A 21,187-nucleotide genomic window follows, 5' to 3' on the forward strand; every position below is an offset into this window, starting at 1 on the left:
TCGCTAGAAAGCCCCCTCCCCGCGTAAAGTCACGTCTTGCCGCAACAGCTGGGCCTAGATCAGTCCAGCCAGCGACCAGAGAAATCTTCCACGACAGTCTTCCAGCGTTGGAGTGGATCCCGTGTCAGGCTGTTGGGTGACAGTAATAATAATAACAAAATCCCCAGCTTCAACTTCTCGTTGTTTTCGGCCTGCACACCACTACTACATGACATAGAACACCACTTCTGGCACCATGGCCGACGAAGATATGGATGTAGACTCCCCGGACCCTCGAGGGACCAAACGAACCGCCGCTGAAGCTGGTCTTCCCCCTCAACCATCCAGGAAAATCCAGGTATGTGATGGCGGTAGGAGCCTGAACTGCCTGCCACGTGACATCCTGTTCTATCTCATTCCCTCGTGCTTGGGTTGGGTGACTGGAGGGAATTTCTACTAGTATCAAAGATACTAACTACCCTTTCCGCCCGGAGAAGGCTCTTGATCCAGATGTGGTCAACAAGATCGCTGCTGGGGAGATCATCGTGGCTCCCATGCATGCGCTGAAAGAACTCATCGAAAATTCGGTCGATGCCGGAGCCACCTCTGTGGAAATCTTGGTAAAGGATGGCGGTTTGAAGCTCCTCCAGATCACAGATAATGGTCACGGAATAGATGTATGTTCATCTACATTTGAATTTTATTAATATCGCTATCTTGATCTCTGATCTCTTTTTTTTCTTCGTGTGTGAGATTGAGATACCTTTTGCTTGAACCCCATCTAATCCCTTGCCTTCGGTAGTGCGACGACCTGGGAATCCTTTGTGAGAGATTCACCACTTCCAAGCTCAAAGCGTTTGAAGACCTGTCGTCCATCGGCACCTATGGCTTCCGCGGTGAGGCTCTGGCGAGCATTAGCCACATAGCTCATCTCACCGTCACTACTAAGACCGCTGGTTCCAGTTGTGCCTGGAGAGCTCACTATAGCGATGGCAAATTGGTTCCCGCAAAGCCCGGCCAAACTGCAGAACCCAAGCCGACTGCTGGCCGAGGCGGCACTCAGATCACTGTATGTTTTTGATATTTTCCATGTTTGTTTTTCATATAAGACCCTTTTAACTCACTTGAAATACCTAGGTGGAGGATCTCTTCTACAACGTCCCTACGCGACGTCGGGCCTTTCGTTCTTCAAGCGAAGAATACGCGAAAATCCTCGATGTCGTTGGCCGCTATGCGGTACATTGCTCTGGGGTCGCCTTCTCATGTAAGAAGCATGGCGATTCTGGTGTCAGCATATCCACGTCAACAAACTCTACCACGGTCGATCGGATTCGTCAAATCCACGGCAGTGCAGTTGCGAGTGAGCTTATCGACTTCAGTGTCGATGACCCGAGGCTGGGCTTCCGTGCCTCAGGATGGGCTAGCAATGCAAACTACCATGCTAAGCGGACCACTATTCTCTTATTCATTAACCATCGCTCCGTGGAATCTTCTGCGGTTCGACGGGCCATAGAGCAGGCGTATTCCAACTTTCTCCCAAAGGGAGGCCACCCCTTTGCTTATCTCGATTTAGAAATAGAGCCGCAGCGAGTCGATGTGAACGTCCACCCAACGAAGCGGGAGGTCAATTTTCTGAATGAAGACGAGATAATCGGGTCCATATGTACTACGATCCAACAAAAGCTAGCAACTGTCGATTCTAGCCGAACTTTTATGGTGCAAACGTTGCTACCAGTTGGACGAACTCAAAGTGCTTCAGTGAACTCCAACGCAGAGCCTCCATTTGACGATAGACAGCCGACGCCCCGGACCTTATCTGGTACCAAACGTCCGTATGAGAACAATCTTGTTCGAACAGATGCGAGCATGCGTAAAATAACCTCCATGTTACCACCTGCGACGACATCACAAGCGAGGCCGATTCTTAACGGCAATTCTCAAACGCTACCACTCGAAGAGGACGGCCTCCGCTACGAGAGCACAGGCCGAGAACCAACTCAGATACGGCTCTCATCTGTCAAATCCCTCCGTGCTGCCGTACGATCCTCTATGCATAATAACCTCACAGAACTCTTCGCATCTCTAACCTACGTCGGGCTCGTGGATGAACGACGGCGGATTGCAGCGATACAATCAGGCGTCAAACTCTTCTTAGTCGACTACGGGATGATCAGCAGCGAATTCTTCTACCAAGTAGGTCTTACGGACTTTGGAAATTTTGGTAAAATAAACCTTGAATCCTCCCCACGACTCGTGGACCTGCTCTCCCTAGCTGCCGCGACAGAACGTGACGAATACCGTCGTCAACAAAGTGCTTCTGCTGCTGCTGCTGCAACAAAGGAACAGTCAGCAGCAGCAGATATCGAATCTGTCGACTTCGACAGGATAGTCACCACAATAGCAACCCAACTCATCGAGCGCCGTGAAATGCTCGACGAGTATTTCTCCCTCACCATCTCCGAAGACGGTAACCTCCTCTCCATCCCCCTCCTGCTAAAGGGGTACATGCCCTCTCTCGCCAAACTACCCCGCTTCCTCCTCCGGCTGGGCCCATACGTCGACTGGACAGACGAAGAGGCCTGCTTTCGTACATTCCTCCGTGAACTCGCCGCCTTCTACACGCCAGAACAACTACCCATCGCCCCCCTTATCGTCCCCAGCAGCAGCAACAAGAACAACAACTCGGCTCCCCCTCCCACTACAAAACCGGCCGCACGCAAAAGCGAGACAGAAACAGCGACCTCCTCCCAAAGCACAACATCGCAATCACACCCATCACCATCATCATCACCGTCATCATCGAGCGAAAGCCATCCCTCGAACCCCAACGAACCCGCACAAACCCCCCCTACAAACAGCCCAAGCAACCCGCCCAAACAGCCATCACAGCCACAAAGAGAAGACGAAGCCATCGTCCGGCGCCGCGCGCAGCTGTCCTGGACGCTGGAGCACGTGCTCTTTCCCTCCCTGCGCGCGCGGCTTGTCGCGACGAACGACCTCGTCAGGGGGGTTGTGGAGGTGGCTGATCTAAAGGGGCTGTATAGGGTGTTTGAACGCTGTTGAGGAATTGGATGGTTTCTGGTGATGATCGTGTGAGGTGCCCGTAATAATAATAATAATATTATATTATTATTAAGCAATCACCTTTCAGCTTTGGGTGTGAGGAAGAGGGCCCCATCACGATTTGTATCGATATATATACATACACATACACATATACGTAAGAGAGAGAGAGAGAGAGAGAGAGAGAGAGAGAGAGAAAGCGAGAAACACGCCCTCCCCTCTCTCACATTTGCCCCCTGTACCAAATTTTATTAATTTTCATCTATGCCTATGCATATATATATTTGTATATATTTTATTATATCGTTGTAATTCTCCATCGGATAGGTGCGAGCTATGCGTTTGTTAAATCAAACAAACCAACGGGATAAAAATGGAAAAACAGGGCACGGGCGTGTGTGCGTGTGCATTTTTCTCTTCCTCTTCTTCTTCTTTTTCTTCTCTTCTTATTTTATTTTCAAAGGCTTCTATCATCTGTTATTACTACTAGTCTACTACATCCATTTGTATTTATTTACTGTGTGGGTGGTTGAGGTCAAATTTACCCTCTTCTGCCCACTAAAATACCAAGACGACTGACCGACTTGCATAAAACCCATTAGTGAATCTTACGTGCAACCACTGTGTACTGTGTACTGGCTATAAAATAAAACTACTACCTCCTCCCGACGTCTCTCATATGGCGACAGGCATTTTTTTAAGTTACATGGATGATGGGTGTGTGTGCCCCCTTAACAGAATGAGCTTTGAGCTTTGAGCTTTGATAAGCTTGAATAAAATATATTAAAATTGATTAATGATAAGGGTTATAAAGTTGTGAAAGGAGAGCTCTTTGCATACATATTCTTATGGTTCTGGATCCTGGAGGGGAGCCAAAATGGATGAGAAGGAAATATATATATATATATAGATATATATAAAACTTATATAATGTAAATTCACCATCATGACGGGAAAATCAATTTTCACAAAGGGGGGGAATGGAGAGGGAAAGAAAACAAATAAAATAGTTGAGAGAATTATAATAAAAAATTAGTCAATCAATGAATTTAAAAAATAATAGTCTCAATTTATCAACTATATATGTATATTTATTTATACCGATCAATCAAAATATCAAAAAAAAAAAAAATAAAAATAAAAAAATAAAAATAAAAAATAAAGCGCACGCACTCAATCTCAATTCAGTTTATCTGGTTACTAACACCGGGAAAGCAAAAGGAGAGAACTGAGGTAAGCAAAACAAGAAAGGGAGGGGACAAGCAAAGCGACAAAAAAGATACAATAAACAAAGAGAAGAGGGGAGTCTCGTTTCAATCATCAGAAGATTGGGTGGAAATTTTTCAAATAAAATCACATCAAGAAAGTTGGAGAAAGTTTGAAAAACTCCCTGGTATCAAAATCACGCAGAGTTCTCTCAAAAGTGAATTCGCCGTTCCCGCGCCAGCTCCGAAAACTAACTTTCCAGCAAACGGAAAATAAGGGACAGGAGATAAAAAAATTATATCATTGGTGAAAAGAATAGAACAGACCTAAGACGGCGGATGTGGATATACTTGTATCCTTCTTAACCTGCATGCGGCTCATGTCTCAGCTTGGTCGGGGGTTGTAAGAATGAGAAACTAGAAAAATGGAGGAAGGCGGATAGGAAACAAGAGAAGAGGGGGGGTGGGGGGGAATAGAATTGAATAGGTAGTAGGTAAGCTGAGAAGAAAAAGGGTACATAAATATGGTAAAATTGGAGTGAAAAAAAGAAAAGATAAAAAGAAGCCAGATATCGAATGAGATCCGGGGGAAAGTAGTCATAGAAATAAAATAAAGGATATAAAAAGATATGACGGGACAAAATAATAATAACTGTAAACGAATGGAGGAATGGGAATATAAATAAAATAACTCGGAGGGAATATGAGAATTGAATTGCATAAGCGTCACCGAGGCGTACATATCGTTAGGAAGAACCCCCCTACATTCACAAAGCAGAAATAAAATAAATAAATGCAGGAACTTACAAAACACAAAACAAAAAGGGGAAGGGGATTCATAAAGGGGACCGTTAGAGGTTGGGGGGAGCATAATTCATATCGCATCACATAGTACGTAGATATCGTGATAAAATAAAGGGAGTTAATGCATTGAGAACAAGACAAAGATATATAAAGGCTCAGAGGGTGGTAAACGTGGTAAATGTGGTATCTCGAACTGGTCTTGTCGTTTAAAAAGGTGACACAAAATGGCTCCCTCAGGTATACATCGTGTTATAGAAAGACTAAATTGAGTGGTTCAAGCGGTAAAGCTATGAAACAAAAACGGACGGAGGGGAAGTCAATAATTTAAAGAGGAAATATAATAAGATAGTTGTTCAGGATCTTTATCGAAATAGATATATTACGTTCGCGCTCTCGGGTTGTATCGAATGTATTATGATCATTTCGAGTATGGTTTGTTCATGAGAGCTATCTCGCGTGCGATGGTTGCCCATTCTAGATCTCGGCGGATTGGTTCGTGGCGCTTTTGCTGGAGGAGTTCGTCCCATTTGAGGAGCTCGTAGCTGGATAGACAGTGTTATTAGTATGAGTTTTGTGGGATGGTGGATGGCCGGATTGGACCGATGAAGGGAAAATGGATGTACAAGAAAATATGCTGTACTAACACAAACCGCAAGTGTGGTTGGATGATGACGTTTAGACGCCGGGCACGAACGAAGCAACTGTATTTGGAATGGTTAGATTAATGTGTCCGTCTCAAATACAAGCTGGCTGGTGGAAAGATCCATCTTGTGGTTACATACTATGCCCTAGGAAACGACAACCCCTTACAAGCCATCACTTGCGCAATACAAATCGTAGCAGATCTCGAAACCCCAACGCGGCAATGCACCAACGTTGCAGTACCATCCTGTTTTCCTTTCTCTAAACAAATGCACACCAAATGAATTAGCGTCACAAGCGGAAGGGAGGAAAATCGGGCGAAACAAATGAAATCAATGGTTTTGCATCAACACGACTTACCAATAAACTGTAGACAACGATCAAATTGCTGGGTCAAAGGATCTATGCCATTATCCTGCACTTCGTTTATCATCATCAAATTTTCCGGGTCCCATTTTCCAGTCTCTGACGGCCGCCATGACACAGATTCTCCAATGCTAAGTATACGTCTAATGCCTAAGTTGCGGAGGAGCTCCGGATTGTTAGCATGAGTTAAATTTCCCAGGTACATATATGGTAGGATGCGGCTTGGTAAAGACCCATCCATTTTCAAGAGCCAATCCGGTTCGAGGCTTTTCGGGATGCTGCGATTACGGGCGGCGGGGCTTTCGGACAGTAGCTTTTGTTGGACGACAGCTAAGAATGCGACGTCCGAGGGATAGGCGAAAAAGTTCCGCTTTTTCTCGCAGTGTAGCCTTAACCACGCCTCATCCAATGGAACTCCCTCCGCAAACATGAAGTAGGCAATGGCTAGGAGAGAGCTTTCAGTGTACCCGTCTCCACAATGAATTAGAACCTTGCGGGGTCTGGGAGTGAGCTCCACCATTGGAATATCACCATCTGCATCAACTGGCTGTTCAATATGCTCGGGGTTGGTAACGTGATATATCCATCTACACGTGTCAATAAGGTTAATAAGGTCAATGGCCACTATCTGGTTGAATGAAGCTAGAAGGCTTCCCGATGAGGGAAATTCTAATCGCTGCGGTCCATCGTCCATTTTCCTTGACACTCCCGAGAGGTATTGATTGTTAGGAATGTTTGCAACATCATGAGTTTCGATGAAAACATCAAACCCTAGATCTTCAAGGGGGTGTTCGTTGACATCTGGTGTAGGGCCCTGCCAAACGTTTTTTGTTATCTCTGAGGCTTCGGCCATATTGCACATTTCCAACCGTTCCCAACGAACTAGTCCACATGTTAGCATAAATAAAAGCAGACCTTAGAAAAAGAGACAAAAAGATGAGCTCATTCCAATGCTTACAGAAATCCACGACTTGACCGGTAAGTTGCCCTTGGCAGTTGACAGCAACCAATTCAGGATGTTTTTCCTCTAGTTCACGGAAAGGACCTGTGTTTCGTATTAACATTTCATCCTGAGTGAACAAGGAGAACGAGGGAAAAATGGCCGCGGAAATTTAAGGAAGAAGAACAGAACAACAAGATAAACTCACTCTGGAGAATAAAAGTATTGAACTTGGGATACTCTTTGCCCGGATCAAACTTCCTTCTCCATTCCCTCTGAGCTCTAATAATGCCTCTAGCAAGCCTGAAAAGATACTTTTCTTTGGTGCCATCTTCACCATATACAATAATATCCGACAACGGGGCTAATTTCGCCGTCTGTATATGGAAGTTGCGCACGGAAAACCCTTCTGGGGGATCCGCATCAATGAATGAAGTGCCAGAAGGGGAGAGGATCTCTTCTGGCGCAATGGCCCCCTTGATCCTTGCCTTGGACAAATCCCCACCGGCTTTAACAATTGTTATAGATCGCAAACATTGTGGTATCCGTCTAAGCGATCTCTTTCTTGCAACGAAGAATCCTAGTTGGATATTATTGTCCGGATGCAGGCCGTGTAGCCATGGAAAGACCTGCTTAGGGTCTGGCAAAGGGCGAGAGGCAAGCTCATCCAATGCAAGGGCGAATGTATCTGCATCTATCGAGTACACTGTCGGATTTTCGCGCAGTTTGGGGAAATTATTTGGAGGGTACAGGACGCAATCGCCCTGGACGGAAGTAGAATGTCTGAGGGTTGGTGAGGCTGGAGGGGTTGTGGGGATCTTGGAGTTCGCAGGAGCCGGGCCTGGAGGACAGGCGGGAAGATGTTTGTTTGGGATTGGGGGTTGGCCATGGGAAGAACTGGCACTGAGGCTAAGAGCTGGAGCGATTGGGGGTGGAGATGCAGAATGTCGCACCGGCTGCTGTTGTACAACGACTGTAGCCATCATGGACGAGGCAACATTAGGAGGGTTTTGTATGATGTCGCCCTTGTTCGTCCTTGTCTGTTGTCGTGGTCGTCGATTGACGGAGGAGCGGTATTCGGGCGGTCTATAATTTGTCCGTTTCGACGGAAGGAGTAGTCCAAGTGCACGGTATGACGATTACATCGTCTACAAACTTGGCCTTTGGTATATAATGATTTTCTTCTTTGCGCACAACTTTTGTAGTCAACAACACCAGAAGAATGGAAGAAGTAAGGCCAACTCCGTGATCCTTATCCAACGAGTGAGAAATAAGCGGCGGAGATTAAAACCAGATCGAGTTCAAAAGTCCCTGTCGCATATGTTGTGTAGTTCGTTAGAAGGGTGATGATGTTCGATAATCCTAGATGTTGAGGGATTCCAATACTCACAAAGCCAACAAAGAGGAGTGGCAAGCAATAGGCTGGAGAGGTAGAAGAATCACCAGAATCACCACGCCCACAATTGCCCAACAGAACTGAGCCTGCAGAAGATCGGAAGATAAGGGAGAGAGTTAAAGCAAAAGCGTATTCAGCAATTTAAAAACGGTCTGTACAGCCCAAGGATAAAAGAGCCCAAAGATGGGGCAGACCAACAACGCGTGGTAAGATAGGAGGATACTCTACACTGTAGACAGGATGGCGAATGAGAGTGAGCTAAAGAGACAAGAGAGCATCAAGATACAAGGAGATAAAGCAAGGGGAGATGGAGATAGATATGCGAGCGGAGCTGGTGAGACGGGATGGCGGAGGAGGGAGAGCGGAGCATGAAAGGAGGAGAGGAGAGGAAGAGGAGCAGGAGGAGGGATGCCTGGAGGGGGTGGTACAGGGCTGTATCGTTGATGCAACTATCCATGGATATATACGTATTGCGCTTGTTACGGCGGCCAGAGTTACACACCCAGCAGCGCCAGCACTGCCCAGAGAGACGCCAAGAGTGACCCATTCGTACCATACGATACCAGGCCCAATCTGGCCGCGGTACCTTCTTCTGCTCCCACAGTCCCACCTGGCTGGCCCATCCCATCTGTGGTCTGCGGTCTGTGGTCTCTGGTTTGTGGTTTGTGGTTTGCGGTAGGCGGTAGGCGGTAGGCGGTAGGCTCCAGTTCCATACCCGCACCCTGCCCGCCCCCGCGTCCGTGGTACTGCCCCATGGTCCAACCACTCCAGAGACCATGGCCGGTGATGGGCCATAGCGACCGCTCTCCCGGCGCCAGAACTCCACCTGGCCCCTCCAGAGCCTGGGCCACCGGGCCAAAGCCTGGGGATGTCGGGCCCTGCACTTGTCCCCTGCAGCCGGCCAATCGAACCGCGGACCGATCTGTGACGTGCCACTGATCCCAGCCAGCTTTAGCTCTCATCGACCCACCAGTTCAACCCGACCAACTTGGAAACCTGGCAACTGACCAAGGTTTCTCGCGGGTTGATTCATTATCTGAATTGGCAAAACCCCTTTGTTTGACGTGTCGGTTGGTTTTATTTATTTTGTTTTGTTTTTTCGGCTGGTTGTGGCCTGAGTTGACAGCAATGACAGGGAAGAATTGGAGGGGGATGTGCTGGTGGTGAGAGCAAATTGAGTTTGCATGGTTAAAAGCCGTTTCGTTCACTCTGCATCCTAGCGTGAGCTTGGATGTGATACTTGGGCCAGTGAGCTTGCCAGCCAGCCCTCCTAGGTCGCGGGAGGAGGTCGAAATCTGCCTGCTTCTTGATGTCATGGTGCTCAGTCATTATGTGGAGCTATGATGAGAAGTTGGCAAGGAAAATAAATATTGCTAACGTCGGGTCATTTTTTTTTTCTTGGTCTAACCTTGTTGTCAAGGTCTTCTGCCTAATCGGGATCATAAAAAGTAATAACTAAAAAGGAAGAAGCGATAAAGCAACGGACCCAGCATTGAATGGCGTTGGCTGGCAGGCAGCGAACACATGTAAACTGGACCACCAATATCCCACAACATCCCCCAACATCGCCTTGTCCTGCTCCCATACTACAATCCCGTGAGTCCTCGGGGCTAAAATACCCCCAAGAAACCGACCTTGTCCAAGCAACAAGTATTCGGCCCGCATTCGCCCGGAGAGCTCAATCATACCCACCGCCTCATAGCATGGGTCTTTCATCAGTCGAATTAAGGGTTCCCGGGAGCGTCGCGCATGGGGGGACGCGCGCGCTGCTGTGCGTGAGGCGCCATGGCGCTCTTGTTGATTATTCGCATCATGAATGGAAATCAATGGGTTCTCCAGAACCTGGCCAGCCATTGCAGGTTGCTGCGAGTGACTTGTAAAGACAGTTTTCTTGAACGGAAACCACAATCAACAAATTCAAGCCATCACCCGTACAATCAGTGGATGTATACGATGCATCCTGGATGTGAGCCTGGGGGATCGATCGTTTCTGGCCAACCCAAGTTTGCCTGGGGTTGTTTGAGCAAAAACACGGCCCTTGCATGCGGATGTCCAGGCCGAGGTCAATATGTTTGTCATATATGCGACCTGGGGATGTCTGGGCTAGTTAAGTTACTGCATAGACTAAAGTTAACTGGTCAAGGCTAAAGGTTTCAACGACATTAATTATGATAATATCGACGCACTGCGCCTCTTCTCTTTCAAGATTCGGCCAGGTATACATTTCTTTCACGTCCTTTTTCGAAATGAACAGTTTGGATATTCCCGCATGTTGCATATAATTTATTGAAAAAATACTGCGGGCTATGCATCTGCTTTCCTTCATCTTCATGGCCATCTGAACTATTCGTGGACTTTGACTAACTACTAGTTAGTAGTTAAGCGGGAGCAGCCGCCGATGCCAACGTCCCCACACTCAGAAGATGGGAGCAAATTGAATTTCTCAATGTCACTCATTCTCCTGGAAGAACTATTTCGTCATCTCGGTTCCTGGACACTATTTTTCCCCCTTTCCGCCCATGTAGCCTTATTAATGGATCATCACGACTTCTTGGCCTGAAGAATACGGTTCCTGCAGAACCCTACACGCGATAGTTATTTTTAACATGCCAGAGCATCCGCGCTATACGAGCCAATCAACAGGGGGGCTGTGAGGAAAACGGCTGCTACAGCCGTCGCCCATCCTTTGAAGGGATTTATCTCTTATCATTCCCTGCCTATATTGGACTTCTAGGATATGTCGTTTTCGTGTTGTTGACATACAGTCTGGAGGGCGCAGTGATGCGGCTGAATCCACTTCGCACCGGAAACCTAAGCTATGGGGTAGCATTGCAATAATTAATCAGAGACAAGGGGAAGCATAAACGGGGTATATAATTGGGAATAATGTCCCTCTCGAATTTCGTCAAAGGCTTAGTTAGTGAAATCATTTGTTCACGGCATTTTTTTCAGGTCTTCCAGCTCCACATCTCAATATAAATATACCCACCTAGCTATCCTATCCTTTTTCATAGGGAGGGTGAAGGGACAAGTGGGCAGTCCCTAAGTAAATACCCCCTTTCTGACATTGGTTGCTCAAGCTCTCAGCTAACCTTCTTGAGAAAGAAGAAAGAACACCACCCGGAACCGTATACAGATAGATAGATCAATAGCCCGGCAACAATGAGGATCTCTATCATCGCCACCGGGCTCCTTTTCGCCGTCGCATCCACCGCAGGCGCTTGGAGCATCCAGCTCAAATCCAGCGGCGGCAAAAAACTCAAAATGCACGGCAGAGACTTCACGAGCGGGAAGTGCATCAACCTGAACAAGGCCTTCTCCGCCGAAAGCATCAGCTTCAATCCCGCGACGAGCTGGGCGCCAGACCCCAATGGGGTGTATTTCTACAGCGGAAGAGGGTGTGAATACAACAACGCCTGGCTTTCAGACAAGGTGAAGCGGCGCTATTGGAAGAAATCCAAAACCATCCGCGCCTATCAGATCACCAAGGGCAGGCCGAGCAAGAGAAACATAGACGGGGAGAATGTGGATGATTTTGAAGACTTTGAAGATTTTGACGGTCTCGGCGATGGTGACCTGGATGATAGAGATGATGGTGATGATCTGGATGACGGAGACGGCTGGCAGGATGGCGACGACGACCAGGAGTGATGACATGGCATACTAAACATGGCCGGAATTGAAGCATTTCTCCTTCCCTTTTATATACATTTGCTCTACTCATCTTTTGAACAATAGGAATTATTTAAGAATGTAAATAAAGCGTCAAATGCTTTTAGTTTCTTATCAACGGTGGTTTGTAAATTTAGAACATACTTTTGGTGATAATTAACCGCTAGATTTGCAGATCTCGCGGCCAAGCCACGTGATTTTAGCTTAATTTGCCGCCGAAATATGACATCAAACATGGAAACAACCTTTTAGTTACCCCCGATCCATGATGGGAATGAAGCCGAAGAATATCATAAATTTGCAAATATAATTAGATAGTCCGCTTCAGGCTTTGCTCGGCAGCAGACATGTCGTCCCTCCTTCAAAAGAGTTTTGAGAGAGAACAACGTGACAAGAATGGGAGCGACAACGAGGAGGAGGATTACATGTCTATGACCATTGTCGAGCCGCCTGAGCCTCATAGACGCAAAGAGCCATACAGCGAAATGCGACGCCGGAAGCAGAGAGAGGTGTGTGAACTCTTCCAGTCAGCAGATTTAAATACCTCTAAATGCTTATCTACAAGTACCCTTGCTCATGTACTGTGTGCAATTGTCATTTTTGGCTACAGCGAACAACAACATATCGCTCTCCCGTAGACATGTCCTGATGAATTTACTGACAACTAATCCGCGCCCTAATTTGCAGGCCGAAGCTAAGTCTCGCGTCCCTTCGAAATCGGAGATAGCTGCCGCAGAAGCTGCTCGAAGGGAAGCTGCACTCTCCACCAGTTCACTCGATCCTTCGAATAAAGGGTTTCAGATGATGGCGAAACTGGGCTTTAAGCCCGGGACTGCGCTTGGAAAGGACCGTTCGTCTCAATACCCGTCCGGTGTTGATGAATGGAATCGACGGCTAACAGAGCCACTAAACGTGGTGGTTAAGGAGGATCGAGGAGGCATTGGAATGGACAGTGAGAAAAAGAGAAAGATTAGGGAGCAAGCCGAGCTAGAGGCGAAAAGAGTTAAAACTGAGGAAGGTGATTTTAGAGAGCGGGTCAGACGTGAAAGAGAAGAAAAGAGGACCGAAACCATATTCTGCGCCGCGGCGAAAGTTGCCGAAAGACTAGATGCTGAGGAATCCGAGGAAGAAAGGGAGAAGCTAATGGACGCGCAAGATGAGAGAGGAGATTCGCCCAAGAAGAAGAATGCGCAAAAGAAACCAGCATCCGATTCTACGCCGCCATCCCCACCTGCCGACTCACGCAGCGCGAAGCGACAGACGAAGCCAAACTCTCAAATCAACATACTCTATCGCGGCTTAGTTCGCGCTCGTGAAGAGAACTTGCGTAGCCAGCAAGCTCGTCGTGGCCTTTACGACTCACTCGCTACTAGAGACCTGGCACTCATACCAAACCCGGAAAATCTTCCAACATATCGAGATACTGATCTGGATGCAGATGACAAAGTTGCACTAGGCCAAACAGCAGAAGGCGAAATTGTTGAGGTTGAATTAGATGGAAATGGAGATGAAGACGAAGATGAAGAGCTGAGAGAGTTCAATGCGCTAAGCGCTCAGGAACGGCTATCCAGAGTAGTGTTGTACCTTCGCGAGAAGTATCGGTACTGCTTCTGGTGCAAGTATCGCTACGAGACTGATGAAATGGAAGGTTGTCCAGGTTTAACTGAAGATGATCATGACTGATATTCTTGGTACATGATATCTTGATGCGCGCTCTTGTCACACTTTCCTAAGTTATGACTTTACTACGAACGCGTTCGAAAAGTTGCTTGTGTCTCTATTACCTATTCTTGGATGGTAGCACCTAGATGGATCCAGCCGAGAAGACAGCACTATGATGTCTCTTCCTCTTTGCTGTTGGATGACATATATGGATGGTACGGCACTCTTGATAACCGCCCAGGTCAATTTACTGTCGGCTTCTCTTGCGTATACACGACGCAAACAAGGCCACAGATTGTGAATCAATCCTGTGAGCTGTTACGTACAAATATACAATCGGAGTGGAGGTTTTGTCCACCGAGTGGGGTAGTCGCAAGAAACAGGAGAGGAAGTGGGAAATTCTTTCCACGAGCTTGCACTTCTACAACTTTCTCAGGAGCGACAGAGAGAAGCAGACGACATCAAATAGTACAGGGAAAGCAGCCACTCAGATAAAGCGCCGACACGTTACAAGCACTCCCTCGTAGATCCGTTATTGTTTCCACATAAAAATACCACATACATAATTCGTAGCGCTCATGGCTCTTGTCACACGAAACACGAATTTCCCACCATGTAACGAATCCCGCCGATCAAACTATCCATATTCTTCCTCCATGGATTGCTCAGCGGTATACCGTATGGCTTTTTTGCATTTCCCATGCTTTTCATATTTTAAGCATGATCTCCACCTCAATTGTTTCTTCTGCCCTTTCCTATACTCGCCCTCATGCCGTATCATTTAAAATTTTTATTTCCTTCCTTGATACCGTCGATCCATGGCAAGTAGATGGGAATGCTGAAAATTTCTTCGTCTTCCCATCCTTGCCTTGACGCATGGTTGGTAACCACTGGGAACGCTCGGATTGACATGTCCCATTATGCGGGGAATTTCTCACAAAGGGAGTACGGACCCCGTGCAGAGACATTGGGTGATTGAGCATTGTATGTAATGCCCTCAGTGGTGAATAAGAATGACCGAAAGAGTCTCAGAAAAGCTGGAAGCAAAACTTGCATAGGGAATGTATGAAGAAGATCTGTAGCTGTTGTTTCTGTTTCATTTCAATTTGTTGTTGCGTACGACGATTGTAAACGGGGCGGGTGCAACATCATATATAGTATCCAGCGGCTTTTACTGTCCTACCCGTTCATTCCAAGACAAGAGACAAAAACGCGAAGGGGAGAGATGTAACTATACATATCTCCGTACGTGAGGAAATAGGGGAAGGGACTAGAGGATTTGAAGTTGTCCCTGTGTACATGTACGTATATCTCGGTCTAGAATTTGTATGAATACTTCGGATTAGTGTCGGTGTTCCTGTGGCTTGAAATCCAACTTCCGAAGAAACTGCCCGTTTGCACTGTTATCTAGATAACGGGGGTTTGGGAAAGGAAGCGTACAGCGTTTGCTCCATATTCGACATCCCCTGTTGTAAGCTGGAATGGTTATATTATTTCCTGTTTCCCTGGGTGCTGACATGTCGCATGGTTTATCAAAGGGAATGACCCTGTTGAATTAGTTCATGTGCGTTGTATATTCTGATTCCGAAGTCGTAAGCCAGATTTTCTGAGAGCGGCGCGTACAGAGCACGAATAAAAGCAGATGAACGGGTTTCCACTATTCTTGTAAGTAGTTAAAGGTCCCTGTTAATAATTGAAATATGGTCTAGGGGTTTTGATTTTATGTCGACTCCATTTCTTCCCAATTCGAGAAGATTGAGGCCATCAGCTGAGAAACCTATTCGTATATGCAAGGTATTAAGCTATTGACTTTTATTATCGCAGGCTCGAATGCCTCTGGGAGCAGCGACTATCCATCTAGTTTAAGGAAGAATATGCAAGAGTCCATATTAATACTGACCAAACAAAGGGTAGCAAAGAATGGCAGGGGCGTAAGGTGGGAATGCATTTGTGCTGGACGTGGGGGCATGAAAATGTGAGGGACATTAAGGAACTAAAATTCCACGGATAAAGAGAATAAAAGTAAACAAAAAAAGGCAATGAGTATCAAAACCTTGACAACGGCAAATCGATGCACACAATTATGCATACTCGCGCCATGCTTTTTTCTAACAGGGTCAACCGGATCGCCAAACGCCAACAAACATTTCCTGACAAAGAGGAAAAAATAAATGAAATAAACAGAATGGAGTTCGTTGAAGAGGAATAGAAAGCTTAGCTGCTACTGTCACGAATGCCCTCATCGAGGGTATTTTTGACCCTTCTCCAGCCAAAAACTGCCTTGCCATTTTCCCGCTTACAAGGTGCTCTCTTACTCGGTTTCTTTCCACCTTCAGCCAATTAATTGAGTAGCAATCACTCACTCGTAAGCGGGCAGGCAAATAGAAAAGTAGAAGCCAAAACCAGAACAAGAAAAGGCCAAAGAAAGAAAAAGCGAAAACGCAAAAAAAAGGGTACTAAACCAATAGAAAACTGTCGAATTTCTTCATGAACTCTCGGCACTCTCCAGCGCCGCCACTAGGGATTCCATAAGTTCCTTGAGCGAGCGGCGCTTGCACTTCTCTATCGTCTGCAAGCAATCCCCGCAGATCCGCAGACAGCAGAACGTACATCGCCAACGGATCAATTGGTCGTCATTTAGACATGTCATGCACGGAACGGGGTAGACGACGTTGTTTGAAGGCGCTAAGTACCGGTGTGATTGGTAGCAGGAGAAGTGGACTTTGGTGAGCGGAGGGATGAGGTTTTTCTTCATCCGCAGCTGCTTTGAGGGGCCTGGTATGTTTTTGTCTTTGGAGGGCGACTCAGGTGCGATTGGTTTTACGATAGGGTTCACGCATTGGTTTTCGGTTTTGATTGTGGGCTCGGTAACCTGTGTGCTAGTACTGCTGTTGCTACTGCTATTGATGCTGGTTGCGCTGGCATTACTGCTGGCATCGCTTGCAACTAGGGGCGGGGAAGAGGGTTTCTTGAAGTTGTTCATCTCGTTTTGTCTGTTTTTGGACGGCTCTTGAGGATAGTGAGGTAGTGGCTTTGGAGATCCTGACGGAGACGGTGTAATACTTCGAGACGATAAGTCCGTAGGAATTGATGGTGGGGTGAAACTCCTTGATTTCCTGATAATCATAGATTGGACGTGAGGATGCGGATTGTACTGAGATTTAGGAGGAGCGTATGGGTTCTCCAACCGTGTGCGTGGCTTGTCAGGGCGTCTAACGGGGAGGGAATCGGCGAATCTGATATTGGTCGTCTGTGCTGATCTAGTTCGAGATGGATACTTTCCTTCTGATGCGGAGAGCTGGACTGTAACAATCGAGAGTTCAGAAGGGTCCATTCCAGCCGTTATCGAGCGTCTGTATCTGCGCGAAAGCAGTGCTTCGCTCGAGGAAAGCTTTAGGTCATGGCGAGCAAGCCGATCGTCAATGCGCTGCATCATGGACTGCGTTTTGTTCACTTTCTATTCTGCTTTGGCTTACCAGGTTCAAATTGATCTTGATCCTTCGATCTAAGTTGAAGGAAGGTATGATCAAAGAGTTTTTTAACTAGATTGAAAAGGATCGAAGGAGCGTCGCTCGCGGTACCACAGAGACTATAACACTCTACATTGAGAGCACCTCATGAGTACACGATGTGTCGGAAAACAGACCGTGGTGGTGAATGTAATGGTGAATCTGTACTCTGTACCACAAAATTAATGATCAATAGTTCACATATTTCTTGAGCACGAAACTCCACAAGCAGTCCCAGTCTGAATTCGTCGTCCCTTTCGGTACTTATAAGCAAATATGGGATTGAATCGAAAATTATTTAGGTTTGTGCCCGGGCCTGATCGATCTGACACTAATCCTTGCAGCGCTGCAAGGATTTGCAACTGACGGGGAAGAATGACAAATGAAGTTGGCGTAGATTTAAACAGCCATAATGTCCAATTGACCAACTATCACTCGGATCTAGGGGTGCCAGCGCTGTGGTCCGTTATTGGTAGGGATGCATTAGTACGTGATATGCTGAACGATAACCAATCTGGATGAACGATAGTCGGAGAATGGCTTTTTTGGATTCCACATTTCGCCACCTGAGACGAGCCTGAGAATGCGAGGTGGGCGTGTCAAGCCTCTGGAGGATATGAGGAGAAAACAAGTCGGCTCCATTAGCTCCGACGCCACTGGGAGGAACATAGGCGCCAAACCGATTTGACACTTCTTCACTGGCATTGATATGGATCAGGATTCGTTCAAATATCCATGGGTTTGAACATGGGCGAGTTATAAAATTCATTTGATCGGATCGTGGTTGTTGCCCTTTTGAGTCTTTGCCAAGCGGAGTTGCACTTTGTAAGGGGTATATCGGTGGTCGTGGTGCTCAGGCATCGGCCATGCAAGAATTAGCGGGAACGGAAAAAGGAAAGAAAGCGTCAACGTGTGGCAAGTGGTTAAAACCAACCAAACCCAGTGCGTACAGATCTGTACGGTGCATGGTAACCTGGGGTATTCAGAACAAAAATCCTGAGAGCTGTCTTCCACTAGTCTGTCAACCGGGGACCGAGGCTGAGATACGTAGGGGAAAATGGGGCCATGGTACTCCGGAGTGGCAGCAATTCGCTGGTAACTTAACTTTGAAATCCTGCAATCTTACGTGGACCAACAAGCGGAAACCTTCAGATAAAAATACTCTGTCACTGCACCGCCAATTGCTAGGGATCGATCGCCATTCCCCTAGCGCGTTGCTCACCACAAATTTGGCGAGTTTTCGATTGCCAACGGTGTCATTGTGGCAGCCCAAGCTCGTAAACGCAGGTGATGTGCTAAATTCGCTTTATCTTGACCTGTACCAAGCGAAAATCGCATCTTGAGCGACACCGTATCGTGGGAACTAAAAATCGCAATCCCGGCTGGCGGATTTAACACGTTCTTGACTGCATGGAAGCACAAATATTTCAGGCAAGGCTGAGTGATATATCTGGGCAAAATTCACCGTTTTGAATAGTCGAAGGGCATTATTGAAACTAATCGGTTGCACCCTTGCACATATCGTATTTAGCCACCAGCTGTTGGCTGTTGGTGGCCGAAGTGAATGTTGTCGTTGGCTGCATGAAAATGGCATTGGCAATCAAAATCAAGGAGCTCGGAGGGAGGAGGGTGAGAAATAGTTGACGCAGCACCCATTTTCCCAATTGCTCTAAATGTAAAGAAACCGACACTGGAGACGCTCACCATGCCGCGCTCTGAGAGGGAGAAGTTGGTTCAATTGCCTGAGAGATGCGAGATGCTTATTGATGTGGTGAGGGCTGTCACTCGCGCCAAGACGAAAATCAGCTGGGATTGTCTGGAAAAGGTAAAAGCTCAACAAACCACCAGCCTCCAACCCTGTTTCTCGTAGGTTCACATCTCATTGTGATACAAGGCTTGAATGTGATGAGTAGACTCATAAATATGTTTCGGGTGTGCATATTTTAGTTATAAACACCATCGTTTTTGAGCACATACTATATATACATTTCTGATATGGTGCGAGACCAAAAACTCGCGGAGACAACAGGACCGCCGCAATTCGCAAAGCCAATCCTCCAGTACACGAAAACTCGCCAGGAGGCCTTACGTATTCGACAGGCTTTGACCCTCTATGTGAAGAATCATATCGAATTTGCGGGCGACTCTCCAGGGTTTCACATCAGCCTCTGCGCTCCACATAATGCTACCAACGTGAAGCGAATTCCACCGGAATTGAACAATGGACTTCGCGCTCAGTATCTCAAGGCCTTGCAAGCTAACCTAACTGCGAAGAGAGAGTACAATGATGTGCTTCGGGAGATATTGTCTCACAAACAAGATATACACTCTTCCGCATCCGCTGGTGATGGTGAGAGACTAGAGACAAAGGGTGCTGAATTGCAGACATACTTGGGACTTCTACGAAGCCGACGAGAACATGGGAAAATACAGATTTTTCAACACTACTTGGAAGAGCTGAACAAAATGGAAGCTGGGCAAGCCGGGTACCTTGAACTTGCCAAGGAGCAAGCGATATCTCGCCAGGCTGCTCAAAACTTGATAGCGCATTCTAACCCAACCTCGGGGAGTTCAGGTGGCAACAGATCAGATTCGGAAACCCTGCTTAACAACTTGGAAAAAGCGGTACTCCGTGCGAAGCATCAAGCGGATATTGAGAAGAGGCTCCTTGAGAAGCTGAACAGCCAACGCCTAGCGGATGGTGAGAAAGCAGTTCCGACAAGAAAAAAGCTAGGAGCGCTGAGACGTACGCATGCGGAATTGGTACGTTGGGTAGAAGAGAAATTAGTTATCTCTTCGTCAATCGATGAGCAAGACCCTATTGAGGACCAAGCTGCGATTGATGCGTCAGACGCCGAGAATGTTCGTGTTTTGGGGGAGACTAAATCCTTGATCCAACAGCAATACGCTTCCTACGTTAACGCTCGAAAATCCTTAATATCAGTTGTATCTACAGCGTCTCAACATTTCCCGGCTGGGCTCCAAACATCACAACGCCGATGTCAGCCTCAGGGGAAACAACAGAGTGCATCCACTCCGGACCTTGCTTTACTGTTCCCATATGTGTCGGAGCATTTGCTGCCCTTGTCAAAAGCCCAGAAAGCACCTTCTACGCAAAAGGCCTATTTATCTGCCCTTCTTGCTAAAGAGAAGTGGACTACGTGCCGGATGTTCGATCGTCTGCAGGAAGAAAGCCATCTGCTTCCGGAGTACCCCATTCTTGCGAGACAACCGCGATTTAGACATGCAGTTGCCGCGATAAATAGTCGCTCAACTTCTCTCGCTAGCCCAACAAGCCCAAGTGACACTCCGGAGATCGTCACCCGTGCAGAGGCCTGGTCATTTGCTGCCAGGGAAGCACGGGATGCTACGAATGGATATGTAGAAGATAGGGTGAATTTCGGGACAGAATTGGCACGAAAGACAGAAGATATGTTGAAGGAAATGTATGAGCTCATGAACCAGGACTATGAGGAGGCAACGGCTGGTAAGGAGGAAAAGAAAGAGGATGATGGAGATATCTGGGCCTCGGAAAGCCGATTTTCTCGGGGTAGAGGAGGACGACATTGTCGATCGGAGAATATGCCAAAAGGCCCATGGTCAGGTTTGAATGGGAAAGTTGGAGTCATTGGTGATGGATGAAGTGTGACGGGTGGGATACATAGAGATGATAATTCATGAATCACGAAAATGATCGATAGCAATGAGCGCTGTGTCACGGAGAAATCTGGATCTAAGGTGTTTTTTCCATCGTTTTGGAGATAGGTCCTGGATCCTAGCTTTAAGCTATGTATTGAGGTAGATGTTCGAAATGGGAAGATAATTCAGTCAACAACTGCAATTTACACGCAAGAAATGAATCCGACCTGACACTCCGTTTTACTATGATCAATATGTATATGCATATATGTTTAACAGTTCCAATTGTTCTTGGGCTACGCCGAGCTCC

The 21,187-nt window shown here is 46.9% G+C and overlaps 8 protein-coding genes across 8 annotated transcripts; 5 read left to right on the plus strand and 3 right to left on the minus strand.

Moving 5' to 3' along the window:
* Positions 1 to 235: 235 nt before the first annotated feature.
* Positions 236 to 3,042, plus strand: HCBG_01762 (DNA binding protein; the record flags this gene model as incomplete). Its single annotated transcript, XM_045428811.1, has 3 exons — positions 236 to 337; positions 782 to 1,048; positions 1,117 to 3,042. 3 exons carry the CDS (start codon positions 236 to 238, stop codon positions 3,040 to 3,042), a joined length of 2,295 nt encoding a protein of 764 aa, XP_045290597.1.
* Positions 3,043 to 5,469: 2,427 nt separating this feature from the next.
* HCBG_01763 (pps1 dual specificty phosphatase) lies at positions 5,470 to 7,982 on the minus strand (the record flags this gene model as incomplete). The annotated part of the gene is made up of 6 exons (XM_045428812.1): positions 5,470 to 5,593; positions 5,696 to 5,752; positions 5,834 to 5,954; positions 6,054 to 6,941; positions 7,018 to 7,104; positions 7,208 to 7,982. The coding sequence occupies 6 exons, from the start codon at positions 7,980 to 7,982 to the stop codon at positions 5,470 to 5,472; spliced, it is 2,052 nt and encodes a 683-aa protein (XP_045290598.1).
* Positions 7,983 to 8,619: 637 nt separating this feature from the next.
* On the minus strand, positions 8,620 to 9,724 carry HCBG_01764 (uncharacterized protein; the record flags this gene model as incomplete). The annotated part of the gene is made up of 3 exons (XM_045428813.1): positions 8,620 to 8,624; positions 8,898 to 9,317; positions 9,604 to 9,724. The coding sequence occupies 3 exons, from the start codon at positions 9,722 to 9,724 to the stop codon at positions 8,620 to 8,622; spliced, it is 546 nt and encodes a 181-aa protein (XP_045290599.1).
* A 1,833-nt stretch (positions 9,725 to 11,557) lies between these two features.
* On the plus strand, positions 11,558 to 12,046 carry HCBG_01765 (uncharacterized protein; the record flags this gene model as incomplete). The annotated part of the gene is made up of 1 exon (XM_045428814.1): positions 11,558 to 12,046. The coding sequence occupies one exon, from the start codon at positions 11,558 to 11,560 to the stop codon at positions 12,044 to 12,046; it is 489 nt and encodes a 162-aa protein (XP_045290600.1).
* Positions 12,047 to 12,414: 368 nt separating this feature from the next.
* Positions 12,415 to 13,750, plus strand: HCBG_01766 (uncharacterized protein; the record flags this gene model as incomplete). Its single annotated transcript, XM_045428815.1, has 2 exons — positions 12,415 to 12,576; positions 12,755 to 13,750. 2 exons carry the CDS (start codon positions 12,415 to 12,417, stop codon positions 13,748 to 13,750), a joined length of 1,158 nt encoding a protein of 385 aa, XP_045290601.1.
* A 1,766-nt stretch (positions 13,751 to 15,516) lies between these two features.
* Positions 15,517 to 17,992, minus strand: HCBG_01767 (uncharacterized protein; the record flags this gene model as incomplete). Its single annotated transcript, XM_045428816.1, has 2 exons — positions 15,517 to 17,120; positions 17,206 to 17,992. One exon carries the CDS (start codon positions 17,061 to 17,063, stop codon positions 16,215 to 16,217), a length of 849 nt encoding a protein of 282 aa, XP_045290603.1.
* HCBG_01768 (uncharacterized protein) lies at positions 17,347 to 17,926 on the plus strand (the record flags this gene model as incomplete). Its single annotated transcript, XM_045428817.1, has 4 exons — positions 17,347 to 17,394; positions 17,435 to 17,498; positions 17,627 to 17,724; positions 17,768 to 17,926. 4 exons carry the CDS (start codon positions 17,347 to 17,349, stop codon positions 17,924 to 17,926), a joined length of 369 nt encoding a protein of 122 aa, XP_045290602.1.
* A 1,124-nt stretch (positions 17,993 to 19,116) lies between the features above and the next one.
* On the plus strand, positions 19,117 to 20,939 carry HCBG_01769 (uncharacterized protein; the record flags this gene model as incomplete). The annotated part of the gene is made up of 1 exon (XM_045428818.1): positions 19,117 to 20,939. One exon carries the CDS (start codon positions 19,234 to 19,236, stop codon positions 20,878 to 20,880), a length of 1,647 nt encoding a protein of 548 aa, XP_045290604.1.
* Between the last annotated feature and the right edge of the window lie 248 nt (positions 20,940 to 21,187).

This window comes from Histoplasma capsulatum (genome assembly GCF_000150115.1).
Source record: "Histoplasma capsulatum G186AR genomic scaffold supercont2.2, whole genome shotgun sequence".
Lineage (NCBI taxonomy): Eukaryota > Fungi > Ascomycota > Eurotiomycetes > Onygenales > Ajellomycetaceae > Histoplasma > Histoplasma capsulatum.